The following is a 21,215-nucleotide window of genomic DNA, read 5'->3' as shown; positions in this document are numbered from 1 at the left end:
GGCCAGGTGTATGGTCCTGCCAGGTGTGTGGCCCTACCTGGTGTTGTAGGCCAGGTGTGTGGTCCTACCATGTTTTGCAGGCCAGGTGTGTGGTCCTACCAGGTGTTGTAGGCCAGGTGTGTGGCCCTATCTGGTGTTGCAGGCCAGGTGTATGGTCCTGCCAGGTGTTGCAGGCCAGGTGTGTGGTCCTACCTGGTGTTGCAGGCCAGGTGTGTGGTCCTACCTGGGGTTGCAGGCCAGATGTGTGGTCCTACCAGGTGTTGCAGGCCAGGTGTATGGTCCTGCCAGGTGTTGCAGGCCAGGTGTGTGGCCCTACCTGGTGTTGTAGGCCAGGTGTGTGGTCCTACCAGGTGTTGCAGGCCAGGTGTATGGTCCTGCCAGGTGTTGCAGGCCAGGTGTATGGTCCTGCCAGGTGTTGCAGGCCAGGTGTGTGGTCCTACCTGGTGTTGCAGGCCAGATGTGTGGTCCTACCAGGTGTTGCAGGCCAGGTGTATGGTCCTGCCAGGTGTTGCAGGCCAGGTGTGTGGCCCTACCTGGTGTTGTAGGCCAGGTGTGTGGTCCTACCATGTGTTGCAGGCCAGGTGTGTGGTCCTACCAGGTGTTGTAGGCCAGGTGTGTGGCCCTATCTGGTGTTGCAGGCCAGGTGTGTGGCGCTACCTGGTGTTGCAGGCCAGGTGTGTGGTCCTACCTGGTGTTGTAGGCCAGGTGAGTGGTCCTACCAGGTGTTGCAGGCCAGGTGTGTGGTCGTGCCAGGTGTGTTGTCCTGCCTGGTGTTGCAGGCCAGGTGTGTGGTCCTACCTGGTGTTGCAGGCCAGGTGTGTGGTCCTGCCAGGTGTGTGGTCCTGCCTGGTGTTGAAGGCCAGGTGTGTGGCCCTACCTGGTGTTGCAGGCCAGGTGTGTGGTCCTGCCTGGTGTTGCAGGTCAGGTGTGTGGCCCTATCTGGTGTTGCAGGCCAGGTGTGTGGCCCTACCTGGTGTTGCAGGCCAGGTGTGTGGTCCTACCTGGTGTTGTAGGCCAGGTGTGTGGTCCTACCAGGTGTTGCAGGCCAGGTGTGTGGTCCTACCTGGTGTTGCAGACCAGGTGTGTGGTCCTACCAGGTGTTGCCGGTCAGGTGTGTGGTCCTACCTGGTGTTGCAGGCCAGGTGTGTAGTCCTACCAGGTATGTACCTACCACACACATCTGAGGGTGGCAGCAGCTACGTCTGGACACACCTGAGGGCCGCAGCAGCTACGTCTGGACACACCTGAGGGCGGCAGCAGCTACGTCTGGACACACCTGAGGGCGGCAGCAGCTACGTCTGGACACACCTGAGGGCCGCAGCAGCTACGTCTGGACACACCTGAGGGCGCCAGCAGCTACGTCTGGACACACCTGAGGGCCGCAGCAGCTGCGTCTGGACACACCTGAGGGCGGCAGCAACCAATATTTTACATAAAAGAACAAATAACTCCATTTTCTCTCTATTTTACTAATAACCCGTTGCTCTCTTAGTCTCTCCTGGCTTTGCATGATTCTTGTAGCTTTAGTTCAACTTAGTTTAGCTTTATATATTCCTGTACCTCGCCGTCTTCGTCGTTCTGATGATGGAGTGTTATTCTCAAGTTGTTCAGTGACGTGTTTACTGAAGGGTATGCGGGTTGAGCATATTTCTAGTGATGCTGCGTTTATTTGCTTCCTGGCTCTGGTTCGCATTTTGTTCTTGTTCTTCTTAGATTATTCCTATGAGGTCTTGGTATGTTATCATTAGAGCGAGCAGGTTATCCTTGGGACAAGTATGCTATCTTTGGGACGAGCAGGTTATTCTTAGGACTAGTATGTTATCCCTGGGACTACTATGTTATCCTTGGGACTAATATGTTATCCCTGGGATTACTATGTTATCCTTGGGACTACTAAATTATCCCTGGGACTAGTGTGTCACTCCTGGGACTAGTGTGTCGTCCCTGGGACTAGTGTGTCATCCCTGGGACTAGTGTGTCATCCCTGGGACTAGTGTGTCACCCCTGGGACTAGTGTGTCATCCCTGGGACTAGTGTGTCATCCCTGGGACTAGTGAGTTATCCCTGGGACTAGTGTGTCATACCTGGGACTTGTGTGTCACCTCTGGGACTAGTGTGTCATCCCTGGGACTAGTGTGTCATCCCTGGGACTAGTGTGTCATCCCTGGACTAGTGTGTCATCCCTGGGACTAGTGTGTCATCCCTGGGACTAGTGTGTCATCCTTGGGACTAGTGTGTCATCCCTGGGACTAGTGTGTCATCCTTGGGACTAGTGTGTCATCCCTGGGACTAGTGTGTCATCCTTGGGACTAGTGTGTCATCCCTGGACTAGTGTGTCATCCCTGGGACTAGTGTGTCATCCTTGGGACTAGTGTGTCGCCTCTGGGACTAGTGTGTCATCCCTGGGACTAGTGTGTCATCCCTGGGACTAGTGTGTCATCCTTGGGACTAGTGTGTCATCCCTGGGACTAGTGTGTCATCCTTGGGACTAGTGTGTCGCCTCTGGGACTAGTGTGTCATCCCTGGGACTAGTGTGTCATCCCTGGACTAGTGTGTCATCCCTGGGACTAGTGTGTCATCCTTGGGACTAGTGTGTCGCCTCTGGGACTAGTGTGTCATCCCTGGGACTAGTGTGTCATCCCTGGGACTAGTGTGTCATCCTTGGGACTAGTGTGTCGCCTCTGGGACTAGTGTGTCACCCCTGGGACTAGTGTGTTATCGCTGGGACTAGTGTGTCATCCCTGGGACTAGTGTGTCATCCCTGGGACTAGTGTGTCATCCTTGGGACTAGTGTGTCGCCTCTGGGACTAGTGTGTCACCCCTGGGACTAGTGTGTTATCGCTGGGACTAGTGTGTCATCCTTGGGACTAGTGTGTCATCCCTGGGACTAGTGTGTCATCCCTGGGACTAGTGTGTTATCCCTGGGACTAGTGTGTTATCCCTGGGACTAGTGTGTCACCCCTGGCACTAGTGTGTCATCCCTGGGACTAGTGTGTCATCCCTGGGACTAGTGTGTCATCCCTGGGACTAGTGTGTCATCCCTGGGACTAGTGTGTTATCCCTGGCACTAGTGTGTCACCCCTGGCACTAGTGTGTCACCCCTGGCACTAGTGTGTCATCCCTGGGACTAGTGTGTCATCCCTGGGACTAGTGTGTCATCCCTGGGACTAGTGTGTCATCCCTGGGACTAGTGTGTTATCCCTGGGACTAGTGTGTTATCCCTGGGACTAGTGTGTCACCCCTGGCACTAGTGTGTCATCCCTGGGACTAGTGTGTCATCCCTGGGACTAGTAATTACCTAAGTGTAATTACCTAGGTGTAGTTGCAGGATGAGAGCTATGCTCGTGGTGTCCCGTCTTCCCAGCACTCTTTGTCATATAACGCTTTGAAACTACTAACGGTTTTGGCCTCCACCACCTTCTCATCTATCTTGTTCCAGTTCTTAGGAATTCATCCTTATCAATTTTATCGATTCCTGTTTCTGTTTTGTACATAGCTATCATATCGCGTCTTTTTCTTCTATCTTCTAGTTTTGGCATGTTTAATTCCTCTAACCTCTCCTCGTAACTCTAGTCCTTCAGTTCTGGGAGCCAGTTAGTAGCATGTCTTTGCACCTTTTCCAGTTTGTTGATGTGCTTCTTAAGATATGGGCACCACACAACCGCTGCATATTCTAGCTTTGGCCTAACAAAAGTCGTGAACAATTTCTTTAGTATATTGTCATCCATGTATCAATTCTGAAGTTAGAAAGTGTAGCATAAGCTCCTTGCACAATGTTCTTAAATGTGGTCCTCAGGTGATAGTTTTCTATTTAAAACCCCCGCTAGATCTCTTTCTTTATCAGAATTTTTTAAAAATTTCTCACATAATTTATTGGTTATGTGGGGTCTATGTTTTCTTATTACTCATTCCATAACATGGCTGTTTTCAAATTAAATTCCATTTGCCAAGTGGTGCTCCATATACTTATTTTGTCCAGGTCCTCTTGAAGGGCATGACAATCATCTAGGTTCTTATCTTCCCTATTATCTTAGCATCATCAGCAAACATGTTCATATAATTCTGTATACCAACTGGTAGATCATTTATGTAGACAATAAACATCACTGGTGCAAGAACTGAACCCTGTGGTACTCCACTTGTGACATTCCTCCAATCTGATACATTGCCTCTGATCACTGCCCTCATTTTTCTATCAGAAAATTTTCCATCAATGTTAGAAGTTTACCTGTCACCCCTCCAATATGTTCCAGTTTCCAGAACAACCTCTTATGTGAAACTCTGTCAAAAGCCTTTTTTAGGTCCAAATAAATGCAGTCAACCCAACCATCTCTTTCCTGTAAAATCTTTGTGGCTCGATCATAGAAGCTGAGTACATTCGTTACACAAGATCTTCCAGGTCGAAAACCACACTGAAGGTCTGATATTATATAGTTTTCCTCCAGGTGGAAAACTCTCTCTCCCCATTTAGTTTGAATGATTTTTTCCAATATTTTGACTATTACACTTGTCAATGATACAGGTCTATAATTAAGGGGGTCTTCCCTGCTGCCACTTTTGTAGACTGGAACGATGTTAGCCTTTTTCCACACATCTGCTACAACTCCTGTAAACAGGGATGCCTGAAAAATCAGTTGAAGTGGAATGCTGAGCTCAGGTGTACACTCTCTCAAAACCCATGGTGTAACTCCATCTGGACCATCTGCTTTGTTTTTACTTAGCACCTTGAGCATTTTTTCTACTTCATCTCTAGACACCTCTATGTGGTTCTCTGGAATTCTTATTGTGTCTGGTTCCCTGAAGATTTCATTTTGTACAAACACTCTTTAGAACTTTTCGTTTTATGTTTCACACATTTCCTTTTCATTTTCCGTGAATCTGTTTCCCATTTTCATCCTCTGAATATTATCCTTTACCTGCAGTTTGTTGTTTATGAATTCATGGAATAGACCTGGTTCTGTTTTACATTTGTCTGCAATCCCTTTTTAAAATTTTCTTTCTGCCTTTCCTCACTGCTTTGTAATTGTTTCTCGCATCTTTGTATCGCTGGTATGTTTGGGGGTTTGGCCTCTTCCTATATTGAATAAATTTTGTCAAAATTTGAATCAATCTTTTGGTCTCAGGCTCTCGCAATTTCTTTTGAACCAATCTTGTTTCCTAGTTCTGCATCTCTGCTTTGGTATAAATTTTGTTGTGCCTTTATAATATATTTCACAAAACTTGACATATATCTCATTTACTTCATGTCCTAACAGCAAATTTTTCCAGTCAAATTCCTTAAAGAAATGTCTGAGTTCCACATAATGACCTCTCCTGAAATCAGGTTTTTCAACAGCTTCAACCTCATTCTCTTCCAGATTATAACGCATTGCATACTTTATTCCTAAATAGACATGGTCACATTTATCCAAGGGAGGGAGGGACTGAATGTCAAATATCTCTTCCTCTTTCCTGGTAAATATCAAATCCAGCATGGATGGAACATCCCTTTCCCTCATCCTCGTAGCTTGTTTAACATATTGATACCTGAATGTTTCCAGGATGAGATTTACGAATCTACAAGTCCAAAAGTCCTATGTTTTAGCTTCATATGCCTCCCAGTCTATGGATTTCAAGTTGAAGTCGCCGACTACCAAGTCATGTTCTATCTTTATCAGCTCTCACTATAATCTCACTCATTATTGTTATTAGACCCTCTCGTTTATTATCCATCTCCTCCTTTGACCATGTGTTGCATGGCGGTGGACTATATGCATTTATGATCGTTAATTTATCATCCTGATTGCAGATCTCTAGTGCTATTATGTCAACTTCTTGTGGATTGGCAGTCATTATTTCATTTACCTTTAGGTGTTCTTTCACCAGCACAGCAACGCCACCGCCTTTCCTAATTTTTCTGTCCCGTCTCCAGACCGACTCCAGACATATGCCCCTTGGGAATATGACCTCATTTAAAATATCATCTTCAAGTTTTGTCTCAGTGAGTGCAACAATGTCTGGTGTCTGCAGCTGTATTACGTCACTTAACTCCAGTATCTTTGATCTCACTCAACCTATGTTGGTGTCTGCAATTTTTGGAAACATGTTCCCTCTCTCTTTACTCTTCACTCCCCCCCTTTCTCTAGTGATTTTGTTGGTTTCCCTTTTTGTACCATTTCACTGGCTTGCGTACCTCTATCACTTTGTAGCAAAAAGAATTGATTTCTTCTTCATTCCTGCTCTCATTTAGACGTTTTGGCTCTACAAGGTTCAGTTTCAGCTTGTCTGTTTTCTTTTGAAAGATCTCGTCTTAACGACCACACTTTCCCATCCTCATCACTTTGTAATTTTCTAGCATTCCTTAGTACTTCTTCCATCTGTTTGGCACTATTTAGGGTGATCCTCAAAGGTCGATTATTCCCTTTTTTGTACCTGCCTATTCTCCTGTAGTCGCACACATTCTCTTTGGTTGTTAGACCTTTCACGAGGCCAACAATTTTATCTACTACTTTCTTTCTCTTCTTCTTCTACAGCTCTTTCTGACCTAGATGTTATCTCCTTTTCTTTGCAAACAAAAATTATTAGGGACTTACTCTGATCAACTGTGTTTTGCACCAATTTCCGTTTTGATGCCAGTTCCTTTCTGACTTGCAGCCTAATGTGTGTTATATCCTGGTTGCTGCAGTGTTTGGCTTCTTTTATTGTTTCCTCTATTTTTTTCCTTTCCCTTGCCACTTGTGTATAGGTGAGATGCATATCCTTCTTGCACTGTTCTATTCCCTGTGTAACTTCCACCATCTGTTCTGACAAAAGCTGTTTTTCCTGTTGAATTTCCTTACCTAACCTATTGTAGTCATTTACGTATAAATTTGCTTTAACTTCTTCCAATGCTATTTTCAAGAGTTTGTTTTCCTCTTCCATGGCTTTTCAATTTGTTTCAAATTTATTCTTTTCCTTGTATAAGTCTTTCACTAACCCCTCAAGACCTAATACTTTGCTACTCAAGTGGTCATCACTATCTCTCAATTTGCTGATTATTTTTACATGAGAGTTCACTATAAAATCTAATTTTGCCATCCTGTTGTATAGACTGCTTATATCAATGCTTTCTTCATTCAAACCACCAAACTCTAGCTCTGTTTTGTTTTTCTTTCTTGCCAGCGGCCATCTTGAATTCCGTCGTCCGCACTGTAAACACTAGGGCAATTTTTTCTCATCCAATTTATTCACTTTCCCCCCTGGCACATTCCTGTTATCTCGCCTATTTTTCCAAAGCACAACACCTGTATGATCCTACGGACACCTCTCACTATCATTACCCTGGTCTACAAAAATTAGGAATTGTGAAATATCCTGGAGCCCCAATGTTGCCGGTGTTGACACACGGGGTGTCACCTTTTTTGGTGACAAAACTAGTCACTGTTCTCATTGATTCATCACATTATTGTGATTTCTTTGTGCATTATTATTATTATTATTATTATTATTATTATTATTATTATTATTATTATTATTATTATTATTATTATTATTATTATTGTTATCACTATAATGACTAGGGTGTTATCCCTGGGACAAGTGTCTTCTCTGGTGTATGCTATCCCTTTGACTATTATATCATCCCAGAGACTAGTATATTATTACTGGGACTACTGTTATCCTTGGGACTACTGTGTTATCCCTGGGACTACTATGTTATCCCTGGGACTACTATGTTATCCCTGGGACTACTATGTTATCCCGGGGACTATTATGTTATTATTGGGACTACTATGTTATCCTTGGGACTACTATGCTAACCCTGGGACTACTATGTTATCCTTGAGACTACTATGTTATCCTTGGGACTACTATGTTATCCTTGAGACTACTATGTTATCCTTGGGACTACTATGTTATCCTTGGGACTACTATTATCCTTGGGACTACTATGTTATCCCTGGGACTACTATGTTATCCTTGGAACTACTATGTTATCCCTGGGACTACTATGTTATCCTTGGAACTACTATGTTATCCCTGGGACTACTATGTTATTCCTGGGACTACTGCATAATCCCTGGGACTACTATGTTATCCTTGGGACTACTATGTTATCCCTAGGACTAGTACATTATCCCTGGGACGACTATGTTATCCCTGGGACTACTATGTTATCCCTGGGACTACAATGTTATCCTTGGGACTTCTGTGTTATCCCTGGGACTACTATGTTATCCCTGGGACGACTATGTTATCCCTGGGACTACTATGTTATCCTTGGGACTACTTTGTTATCCTTGGGACTACTATGTTATCCCTGGGACTACTATGTTATCCCTGGGACTACTATGTTATCCCTGGGACTACTATGTTATCCCTGGGACTATTATGTTATCCCTGGGACTACTATGTTATCCCTGGGACTGCTATGTTATCCTTGGGACTACTATGTTATCCTTTGGACTACTATGTTATCCCTGGGACTACTATGTTATCCCTGGGACTACTATGTTATTCCTGGGCCTACTACATAATCCCTGGGACAACTATGTTATCCCTGGGACTACTGTGTTATTCTTGGGACTACTGTTATCCTTGGGACTACTGTTATCCTTGGGACTACTATGTTATCCTTGGGACTACTATGTTATCCATGGGACTACTATGCTATCCTTGGGACTACTATGTTATCCTTGGGACTGCTATGTTATCCTTGGGACTACTATGTTATCCCTGGGACTACTATGTTATCCCTGGGACTAGTATGTTATCCCTGGGACTACTATGTTATCCCTGGGACTACTATGTTATCCCTGGGACTACTATGTTTTATCCCTGGGACTACTGTTATCCCTGGGACTACTATGTTATCCTTGGGACTACTATGTTATCCCTGGGACTACTATGTTATCCCTGGGACTACTATGTTATCCCTGGGACTACTATGTTATCCCTGGGACTACTATGTTATCCCTGGGACAACTATGTTATCCCTGGGACTACTATGTTTTATCCCTGGGACTACTATGTTATCCCTGGGACTACTATGTTATCCCTGGGACTACTATGTTATCCCTGGGACAACTATGTTATCCCTGGGACTACTATGTTTTATCCCTGGGACTACTATGTTATCCCTGGGACTACTATGTTATCCCTGGGACTACTATGTTATCCCTGGGACAACTATGTTATCCCTGGGACTACTATGTTTTATCCCTGGGACTACTATGTTATCCTTGGGACTACTATGTTATCCCTGGGACTACTGTTATCCCTGGGACTACTATGTTATCCTTGGGACTACTATGTTATCCCTGGGACTACTATGTTATCCCTGGGACTACTATGTTATCCCTGGGACTACTATGTTATCCCTGGGACAACTATGTTATCCCTGGGACTACTATGTTTTATCCCTGGGACGACTATGTTATCCTTGGGACTACTATGTTATCCCTGGGACTACTATGTTATCCCTGGGACTACTATGTTATCCCTGGGACTACTATGTTATCCCTGGGACTACTATGTTATCCCTGGGACTACTATGTTATCCCTGGGACTACTATGTTATCCCTGGGACAACTATGTTATCCCTGGGACTACTATGTTTTATCCCTGGGACGACTATGTTATCCTTGGGACTACTATGTTATCCCTGGGACTACTATGTTATCCCTGGGACTACTATGTTATCCCTGGGACTACTATGTTATCCCTGGGACTACTATGTTATCCCTGGGACTACTATGTTATCCCTGGGACTACTATGTTATCCCTGGGACTACCATGTTATCCCTGGGACTTTTCAGTTTTAGTGAAAATCACAATACAATACAATACAATTTTATTTAGGTAAGGTACATACATACAATAAATATTTACAAGGATTGGTTGACTTATAGGTAGAGCTAGTACATACAATGCCTAAAGCCACTATTACGCAAAGCGTTTCGGGCATGATAAACTTAAATGACAAGCTTAATACTAATTGAGCATAATGAGTAGAATGAAAACAAGAAATGAAAACATAGATGAAAAAGCAGCACAAATACAATTATGTCGACAAACAGCGCTCTTTAAAGAAAAAAACAGACATTGGTTGACAATAGAAGGGTAAGGTAGGTTACAGGGAATTTATTAGGTATAGCTTCGCTTTTAACTTAAACTGGTTGAGAGAGGTACAGTCTTTAACATGGTTGGGAAGGTCATTCCACATTCTGGGCCCCTTGATTTGTAGAGCATTTCTAGTTTGATTAAGTCGTACTCTAGGAATATCAAAACTGTATTTATTTCTGGTGTGATGCTCATGGGTTCTGATACAACTTTCTATGAAGCTTTTGAGATCAGGATTGGCATTATAGTTTAGCGTTTTATATATGTATAATACACATGAGAGAATGTGCAGTGACTTAATGTCTAACATATTCAGAGATTTAAGTAGGGGTACCGAGTGATGTCTGGGGCCAGAATTGGATATTGTCCTAATAGCAGCTTTGTGTTGAGTAATTAGAGGACGTAAGTGATTTTGGGTAGTAGAGCCCCAAGCACAAATACCATAGTTGAGATATGGATAGATAAGGGAGTAATAGAGAGTCACCAGGGCAGGGCGTGGTACATAATATCTGATCTTAGAAAGAATGCCCACAGTTTTTGAAACTTTTTTTGATATGTTTAGAATGTGACCCTGGAAATTAAGCTTGTGGTCAATGAGAATGCCAAGGAATTTGCCATCTAATTTGTTACAAATTTGGGTATTGTTTATTTTGAGATTTATTTGATTAGAGGATTTATTGCCAAACAGAATATAAAATATCACGTTGATAGTAAAACAATTGTAAGAGAGAACGAGGTCGGAGACCAGGAGCCAGAGCTCGGAAACTGTTTTGATCTTATTTACTACATATGAAATATAACTGTTTTAAATTCAGTGAAAATTGGGCTGTTGGTAGGGAAATATAGGCATGGAACTAAGGCGGAGGACAAGAGCTGGAGTTCTGTAATTAACTATAGTTTTTTTAATACGTTCGAAATAACTCTCTTTTAAATTTTTGTGAGGTGGGGTGGGGTTAGGTACTCACCTAGTTGTCCTTGCGGGGGTTGAGTTTAGCTCTTTGGTCCCGCCTCTTAACTGTCAGTCAACTAATGTACAGGTTCCTGAGCCTACTGGGCTCTATCATATCTCCATTTGAAACTGTGTATGGAGTCAGCCTCTACCACATCACTTCCTAGTGCATTCTTCCATTTACTTACTACTCTGAGACTGAAAAAGTTCTTTCTAACGTCTCTGTGGCTCATCTGGGTATTAAGTTTCCACTTGTGTCCCCTTGTTCGTGTCCCGCCCGTGTTAAATAATCCATCCTTGTCTACCCTGTCAATTCCCCTGAGAATCCTGTATGTTGTGATCATGTCTCCCCGAGGTCTTCTGTCTTCTGTAGGTGGGTGTGGTGGGGTTAGGTGGGGTTAGGTGGGTGTGGTGGGGGATTGGGTGGGGTGGGGTGTGGTGAGGGCGGGAGGTGAGGCCATAGAGATGATTGGGAAGGCATTGAGGTGAGGGTAGACGAGATGTTCCTCACTCCTGCTGTGTCACTCGCACCACGCACTCGGTCTCTCGCTCGCCACGCACTCAGGAGTGCCTCCCACACCACACACTCAAGAGTGTCTCCTTGCACGACACTCACTGTTCCCCCCCCCCCCCTGGCCTGGCACTCTCCTCACTCCCCCTACGAGTGCCTCCACTGCTCTCACTCAACACTCACTAGGGAAAGTCATCAACAGTTTAGGAAAAAGGAGAGAGATGGGTGTTGTGGCCCCCTGCCAGGTAGTGTGGTGTGTGGTGGTGGTGGTGGTGAGTGTGGTGCCCCAGGCCCAAACCATTCTGGGTATACCTCCCTTCCTCGAGTATGGCAACTGTGCCAATGTCACACTCAAGTCCGACTTCGACCCCATCAAGGTAAGTCCCACTCCAGAAAGTTGGCTGCTAGACTTGGATAATGACTTTTCTACTGTCTGTAGGAAAAGTTTTGGACTTGTACCGCTATCCTGAGGCAAAATATAAATTTTGGGGTAAAAAATACTCAAGTATTTACTAAACTTACTAAAAGTTTACTAAAGTTACTAAAACACTTAATGAAACGTTTGTTGCAAAGTATTCTGTTCTTTGATTAGTTTATTGTGGATACGAGACCTATCCTGGGGTCGGTGGCTGACCCTACTCTATCCTGGGACTAGTGGCGGAACTCAGACTATCCTGGGGTCGGTGGCTGACCCCACTCTATCCTGGGGATAGTGGCGGAACTCAGACTATCCTGGGGTCGGTGGCTGACCCCACTCTATCCTGGGGATAGTGGCGGAACTCAGACTATCCTGGGGTCGGTGGCTGACCCCACTCTATCCTGGGGATAGTGGCGGAACTCAGACTATCCTGGGGTCGGTGGCTGACCCCACTCTATCCTGGGGATAGTGGCGGAACTCAGACTATCCTGGGGTCGGTGGCTGACCCCACTCTATTCTGGGGATAGTGGCGGAACTCAGACATAGCCTGGGGGTCCGTCGGTGGCGGACCCCCAGGCTATGCTGGGGTTGGTGGCAGACCCCAGACTATGCTGGGGGTCGGTGATAGACCCCAGACTATGCTGGGGTCGGTGATAGATCCCAGACTATGCTGGGGTCGGTGATAGACCCCAGACTATGCTGGGGTCGGTGATAGACCCCAGACTATGCTGGGATCGGTGTCGGACCCCAGACTATGCTGGGATCGGTGGCAGACCCCAGACTATGCTGGGGTCAGTGTCGGACCCCAGACTATGCTGGGGGTCGGTGATAGACCCCAGACTATGCTGGGGTCGGTGATAGATCCCAGACTATGCTGGGGTCGGTGATAGACCCCAGACTATGCTGGGGTCGGTGATAGACCCCAGACTATGCTGGGGTCGGACCCCAGACTATGCTGGGATCGGTGTCGGACCCCAGACTATGCTGGGGTCGGTGGCAGACCCCAGACTATGCTGGGGTCAGTGTCGGACCCCAGACTATGCTGGGGTCGGTGGCAGACCCCAGACTATGCTGGGGTTGGTGGCAGACCCCAGACTATGCTGGGGTCGGTGGCAGACCCCAGACTATGCTGGGGTCAGTGTCGGACCCCAGACTATGCTGGGGTCGGTGGCGGACCCCAAACTTCGGATCCTTGGGTTTGTGGTGGAACCCCGGACGCCCCCATCCTGGGGGTCGGCTGTAGGAACGGGGTCAGGATGAATATAGGAACTGGATTCCAATATTATTTAAGTTAACCAATATGAAATTAACTGCAATCAGTTTTCATAAGCCTGTGACTTGCAGTCACTGCTAGCTTACAGTGTCTTCACTGCCTGCAGTAGTCAGAGCCAGCTTACAGTGTCTCCACTGCCTGCAGTAGTCAGTGCCAGCTTACAGTGTCTTCACTGCCTGCTGCAGTCAGAGCCAGCTTACAGTGTCTCCACGGCCTACAGCAGGCACAGTAGTTTAGACGAGCCTATCATAGAGGAGGAGCCTTCTGTGGTTGTCAAAGGCAAGGCACCACTGGCCAGGTGTAGAGGGCCACTGGTACCAACAGTTAGGACGAGAGGCGGCACCACTGGCTTGGTGTCAACAGTTAAGGAGAGGTGGAGCGATCTGTGATCACAACATCATTCTGGCTCAAGACATTGTACTTGCCTAGAGTCAAAGCCCACGCTTGGACTCGAGGCAAGTACAATGTCTAAAGTACAACTACTCCCATTCCTGGGTTGGAGAAGGAAGGATAGTACTCTCAGGACTCATGATCTCTAATGTTGTCTCTCTCTTGGAAGAGATCATGAATACATGCTGAGGGTTGTATTAAAATGTTGCAACGTCAGTAATCCTTGTTGAGCCTGCTGACCTTCCACAACGAAGACTTGAGGGAAAGAAAGAAATGAGTGATATGCGAGATTTGATATGAGATACATCCTTATGAAAGCTGCGAAACTTGAGTCAATAGCCTCACCACCTTGTCTGAGAGCGTGTCTGTGAGTGTGCCTGGGGATATATCTGTGAGAATGACTGTGAGTGAATCTTTGAGTGTGTCTGTGAGCATGACTGATTGAATCCATTATATCTGTGAACGCGCATGTGAAGGTTTGTGTGTGTTTACCGGTAAATCTGTGATTGTCTGATGGTGAGAGTGTCTGTGAGCTACTTGGTGTTGGGAATCAGTGCACATACTTAATAACAATTAACACTAATTGGTGTTGGGTATGTGCCCAACAGGGTCGGGTTGCGGGCGCTGTAATTGAACGAGTGCCGCGTGACATAATGCGAATACAATCCCCTCTTGACTAAATTTGCAGTATCATAATAATTAACTCGGAATTTAACATTTTAGTTTCGTTTCTCTCTTTTTTTCTGTAGTGTAAATAATTATAGAAACTTAAACAAATAAATAATATCATACTTTGCGCGTAATTAGGTGAAATAGTGGACTGCTGGCTGGCCAGAGTAGGGGAGTAGGAGAGGATGATAATTTATACTTAACCAACACTTCAGATAGCCACCACCAACAACACCATCACAGACACCAACAACAACAACACCACCACAGATAACTACCACCACAGACACCAACACCACCACAGATAGCCACCACCACAGTCACCAACACCACCACAGATAGCCACCACCACCACAGATAACCACCACCACAGTCACCAACACCACCACAGACACCACCACCACAGATAACCACCACCACAGATAACCACTACCACAGATAACCACCACCACAGACACCACCACCACAGATAACCACCACCACAGATAACCACCACCACAGATAACCACTACCACAGATAACCACCACCACAGACACCACCACCACAGATAACCACCACCACAGATAACCACTACCACAGGTAACCACCACCACAGTAGTGGTAGTAGTAGGGATGAACCCGTATGAGTAAATATTCGTTTTTTTTAATTTAATCATTCTGCCTTAAAGTTTTCTTATAGGGAAAATTCGAGGCAAAATTTACTCATTCGTTCTTGAAGGTTTCTTATGGAAGAAATTAAAAAATTATCAGAATTCACTTTTTATAAAAATATTTCAGAGTTCATAACATCACATACGTTTTTTAAAGAGTTTAAGACATAAATTTGTCAAAAAAGACCATTTTTATAAAATATGTTCTTAGAAATTTATTAAGGAAAATAGACATCTTATTAGTCATAACTTTTAGTTTTTGCCTTAGTGTAGAATATTTTTTATGTTTTTTAACAAATAGTCAGTCATGTTCAAAGTCAAAAACAGTCTGAGTCTAGTTCAAAGTCAAAAACAGTCTGAGTCTAGTTCAAAGTCAAAAACAGTCTGAGTCTAGTTCAAAGTCAAAAACAGTCTGAGTCTAGTTCAAAGTCAAAAACAGTCTGAGTCTAGTTCAAAGTCAAAAACAGTCTGAGTCTAGTTCAAAGTCAAAAACAGTCTGAGTCTAGTTCAAAGTCAAATATCTTCGAAGTTTGTTAAGGAAAATAGACATCTTAGCCATAACTTTTAGTTTTGTCTAAGTTTAGATATATGTTTTCAGATATTTTTTAAAAATAGTCACCGTCTCATTCAAAGTCAAATCATTTCAGTCTCGTTCAATGTCAAAATTAGTCAGAGTCTCGTTCAAGGGCAAATATTTCAGTCTCATTTATCTTCATCTGTTTCACAGGAATTAAGACCAAATTTGTTCACAGTTTTAATCCGCGCTGCGGTGTTATATATATAATCTCTACAGACTTGAGGAGATATTTTAACTGTTCATCACAAGTTAGCTCTTGGATCCAGCTCTTTACGGGTCCAAGAGTGTAAGTTGTTTATAAGTGTAGTTTCGCTATTAAGCAATCAATTTTCCTGTAATTTAAAACAGTCATACTTCGAACGTAGTAAGAAAAGAAAATATAGTTACCGAACTCTAGCTCTCGTCCCCGCCTTAGTTTACTATTACAACTTCGTTAGTATCCAACTAATTTCCTCGAGATTTAAAACATATCTGTTTCAGATGAAGTAAATAAGGTCAAAGCAGTTAAACAGTCCTAGCTCCTGTCCCCGCCTTATTTTACTTATATATCTTCGTTAGTAAATTATAAATTTCCTCGAGATTCAAGACCGCTGATTTTCAGGCGCTATAAAATAAAACAAAACACATACTGAGTTCTTATCTCTTGTCCTTACCTTGAGGCTACCTTGAGGTGCTTCCGGGGCTTAGTGTCCCCGCGGCCCGGTCGTCGACCAGGCCTCCTGGTTGCTGGACTGATCAACCAGGCTGTTAGACGCGGCTGCTCGCAGCCTGACGTATGAGTCACAGCCTGGTTGATCAGGTATCCTTTGGAGGTGCTTATCTTACCCCCGCCTTACTTTACCCCGTAACTTCTTTACTGACAGTACAATCTCCCTGAAATTTAAGACCGCTATATTTTGTACGTAGTAAAATAGATCCAAACAACTACCAAGTTTCAGCTCTTGTCCTCCGCCTTACTTTACTGTTACAACTCTCTCAATACCCGATCAATTTTTCTTAAATTTAACACCGATGTATTTCTAACATAGGAAAATACAATAATTTAGTTACCGAGCTCCAGCTCCGGTCCCCCACTTTAATCCCATCTCATGTCATCGTTAATACCTAATAAGTTTCCCTAAAATATAAAGCAGTCATACTTCTAATTAAGTAAGTAAAGAAAACGCAATTACCGAGCTCCAACTCCTGTCCTCCGCCTTAGTTCAATGTTCATCAAACTTAGTATTTCAGATCAAGACCCGCTCCAGCCATCTTACTATCAAAGTAAGCATATCCTCTCCTGTAACACCCTTTGTTTACTCAGGTATGGAAATAGTCAATAACGAGCTAAATAATCACACGGTCATATCACACCTTACCTTCCCCCCTCCGTTATCTGCCCCACTCCCACACCCTTATCTTCCCCCTCCCCCTAACTCCCCCCAACCCCTACTGCTCGCATTTCGCCCCCCCTTCCCCCCTCTCATCTAACCCTCCCTCCCTCCCCAGAATGTAAAAGATCAGGGATTATCCAATAATCTTACTGTATTTGTGTATTCTCTCCATCTTCTCTGTACAACTTTTATTCTCACTATTCATGTTCTCTGCACCTTCAAATCATATTATTTACCTGTTTCTCCATTTTTTCTGTGATTTTTGTAAAATTCTCATGATGATCTTTGCATGTTCTTCACAAGTTACTACAGAGTTTTATATATTTAGTCATTTACAAGGTTTATTTACAATCAAATATGTCAATGTATTTCTGTTTAACAACTTATTAGTTCTTACTAACACTGTTCGTTAACAAATGTTCACTTTATACAATAACAAATGCACCAAGACAGTCTTTTCTCTTGTCATTTCTTAACTAAAAGTATTCGTCAATCAACTAAAATATAGTCACGTTCATCATTACTTAACTAAATTATTCGTCAATCAACTAAAATATAGTCACGTTCATCATTACTTAACTAAATTATTCGTCAATCAACTAAAAAAAATAGTCATGATCATCATTTAACTAAATTATTCGTCAATCAACTGAAAATAGCCACGTTCATCATATTTTCTTACCGTTTCTTAACTAAAATGCCTCCTCTCTTAACTAAAAATAGTCAAGTGTAGTTCCTTTCAACACTTTCTTAACTACCATTATGCCTCATTCAACTTTAAAAATAGGCACGTACATAGTCGTTACATCCTTTTTTAACTAAATAACTCTCCGAAGCATGTTTACTCATCAAATGATACCCTCTCATGTCATCTTTATTCTCCTACAACACGCACAAAGTCACTAAGAAAACTATTCACGCCATCAAAAGTTATCAGAGTCCTCAAAGGCAGTTTCGAAACATCTTAGAGTATCAAAGTTGTTCTCTAAGACATCTTAGAGTTATCAAAGGTAATCTGTAACTCACTTTCGTTCATCAAAGAAACTTTCTAAAACATCTTCGTTCATCAAAGTTGTTATCTAAGTCACCTTCGTTCTTTCAAGATAACTTTCTAAGACTTCTTCGTGCATCAAAGTTGTTCTCTAAGACATCTTAGAGTTATCAAAGGTAATCTGTAACTCACTTTCGTTCATCAAAGAAACTTTCTAAAACATCTTCGTGCATCAAAGTTGTTCTCTAAGACATCTTTGAGCATCAAAATTTTTCTATAAGACATCAAAGTTGTTCTCTAACACAACTTTGTTCATCAAAGAAACTTTTTAAACATCTCGCTTTTAAAGCATCTCTCTAAAAACAGCAATAATATGTTTCCATATAATTTAATTAACATGTGCACTCTTTAACACGACTTTATATAAAATAATTACTCTTTAGAACTTCTTTGTGCTTTAAATTAACTCTCACTGTAAGTAAACTCCCTCTTCACACACCAGAAAATAGTCACTAGCATCTTTGTTCAAGAAAAATGTAAACTAAAGTTTGTGCTAAAATTACAAAGACATATCCATTATGTAGACATAAGCAACTTTAAGTAATATATCAAACTAAACATGTACAGTTTTTTGTACTAATAAACGTATGCTTCATGTATAAATCAGTAAAATAATTGACTTTTATGTAGAAACAGCTAACACTAAAACAGTTTGCAGGCGATGAGTCACAATAACGTGGCTGAAGTATGTTGACCAGACCACACACTAGAAATTGAAGGGACGACGACGTTTCGGTCCGTCCTGGACCATTCTCAAGTCGACACAATCGACTTGAGAATGGTCCAGGACGGACCGAAACGTCGTCGTCCCTTCAATTTCTAGTGTGTGGTCTGGTCAACACTAAAACAGTTTCACTAAGACATTTACAGTCACACCTCTCGCAAAACACGACTCTTGTTATGTAACTAGATCAACTCTTCATATCAAACCTACACTTCTGTTAATAATTATTCTGTAAAATATATTTCCTTAGCTACTTTATCTTAAACTGTTCTCTGAACATCTCTGCATAACCCTACTTAACCTAACTTACCTGTACTAGTCAAGTACTAACTTACCTGTACTTACTACCTTAATATAACTTATCATAACTTATCTACCCAACCCAACTTGCCCATACGTACCTAACCGTACTTCCCTGAGCTAGCCTATCCTAATGTAACTTATCTAACCTAACCTCACCTAACTTACATCACCTAACTTACCTAGTCTAACTTACCTATTCCTCCCTATCTGAGCTAACTTACCCAACCTGAAATGACCTAACTTACATAATTTAGCATACCTAATGTAACTTACCTACCCTGATATGATCTAACTTACATAACTTAGCATACCTGATGTAACTCTTTACTATCCTGATTTACCTGTAGTAACTTATCCTAATTTAACATTCGTACTCAAATTTACCTGATGTAACTTACCCACCCTTCCCTAACCAACATATATAACTTACTAACATAACTTACATAATGTAACATACCTTATCTACCCTCATCTTACTAACTTAACTTACATATCCTAAGCTAACTTGACTTACCTGTACTAGCCTATCCTAATGTAACTTGCCTAGTCAAACTTACCTATCCCGATATTACCTAACTTACATAGCTTAGCTAACTTAACTGAACTTAAATTACCTTTCCTACATAATGTAACTTAACTTAAGAATCATCTTATTCTCTCTGAAACATAAACTTTTCATTTATTTTCCCAGAAATTCATACAACTCTGACAAAAACACATGCACTCTTAGACAAACTTTCACAAGTAATTCTGTATATATAAACTCTCTCAAACTTGACCCACTACATAAACTTAGACAAACTAGCACAACTCTTGCAAGCTCTTAGACACTTTGAGAAACTTTTACACACATAATAATTTCGGAACATTACATAAAAAAGCATATTCAACTATCTTATCTTAACCTTTTCTTATTACTATTTTCCTTTATTAGTTCTGCTTTTAATCTCTTATTAGAGTATAGTTTGAGCATCCTTCCCTTAACCTAACGTAACCTTAATCACCCATATATGTTTACTTATACACTATCTATCCAGTATTTTATGTACATCTCAGCTTAACACATCCCTACCTAACCTTTACTCAATTTATATTTCCTCATATTTTTTCAAAATAATTTAGAGGAAGTCCTATTGTGTCTTGTATTCTTATACATATTTTCTTAATACATTTAACAAACTAAGTTTTCTCATTCATCTCTCTTATCCACCGCTGCCCACTGGATGGGGGGGGGGGGGGGCGGTGTGCAGGACAAGCATATCAATTGTGACACTAGCTCTCCACATAGGTTGATCAGGTATCCAAAGGATACCTGATCAACCAGGCTGTGACTCATACGTCAGGCTGCGAGCAGCCGCGTCCAACAGCCTGGTTGATCAGTCCAGCAACCAGGAGGTCTGGTCGACGACCGGGCCGCGGGGACTCCAAGCCCCGGAAGCACCTCAAGGTAACCTCCACATATGTCAGTTGCTTAATTTAGAAACTGTACTTGTGGTCGATCCCGAACCCATTGTTGATGTGACGACTTATATTGAATTTTGTAACTAGCTCATCCAGATTGTAACTTGCTTAGCTAAATGAATTGTGGGGTTCAGTCCCTGAGCCCATTATGTGCCTCTGTAACCCTTTCCACTACCGCCCACAAGATGGGTATGGGGTGCATAATAAATGAACTAAACTAAATCTCTCTTAGGTTTAAGTGCCAAGCGTAGAGTCCATTTATTCAATAACCTATGTTAAGTTTTATATTTTTCACCAATTAATGCAGTAAAGTTATACATCTTGTTAGTTGTATATATGATTACTGCAGGGCATTTATGTTTACTCAGTGTCTCATATTCATTTGTTCGTTTCAAGAGTTATTTTCTCAAATGGTCATTTATGCACTTCAAGTGTTATTTGTTAAAGTTAGGGGTTTTAAGCATTTCAAAGGATTTGTTATACATAGGTGTTAGTTTATTTCAAAGTGTTAATTTCTCAAATGGATGTTTATGCATTTCAAGTATTATTTGTTAAAATTTGGGGGTGTTTAAGCATTTCAAAGGATTTATTTATTTATTTATATACAAGAAGGTACATTGGGTTAGAGAGAATAAATAGCATAGTATTTACAATCTTATAAAGCCACTAGTACGTGCAGGGTTTCATGCAGGTCCTTAATCTAACATAATTTTAAGTAGGTAAATTCTAGCAGAATTTTATAACAGATACATTGGAAGAAAAATAAATGAGATGAGAGAGATTAG

At 42.5% G+C, this 21,215-nt stretch overlaps 1 protein-coding gene across 1 annotated transcript in view; it reads left to right on the top strand.

The window, feature by feature from the left end:
* The first annotated feature begins 11,529 nt into the window (after nt 1-11,529).
* LOC123764536 (crustacyanin-A2 subunit) overlaps nt 11,530-21,215 on the top strand; it is a 124,569-nt gene continuing 114,883 nt past the window's right edge. The window contains exon 1 of the mRNA XM_045752510.2: nt 11,530-11,917. Within this exon, the coding sequence (XP_045608466.1) occupies nt 11,762-11,917 (156 nt within the window). The 5' untranslated portion in view covers nt 11,530-11,761. The remainder of the gene's footprint in view (nt 11,918-21,215) is intronic.

This window comes from Procambarus clarkii, chromosome 79 (genome assembly GCF_040958095.1).
Source record: "Procambarus clarkii isolate CNS0578487 chromosome 79, FALCON_Pclarkii_2.0, whole genome shotgun sequence".
Lineage (NCBI taxonomy): Eukaryota > Metazoa > Arthropoda > Malacostraca > Decapoda > Cambaridae > Procambarus > Procambarus clarkii.
Note: the sequence above shows the minus strand (reverse complement) of the source record. Positions and strands in the feature narration are given on the sequence as shown.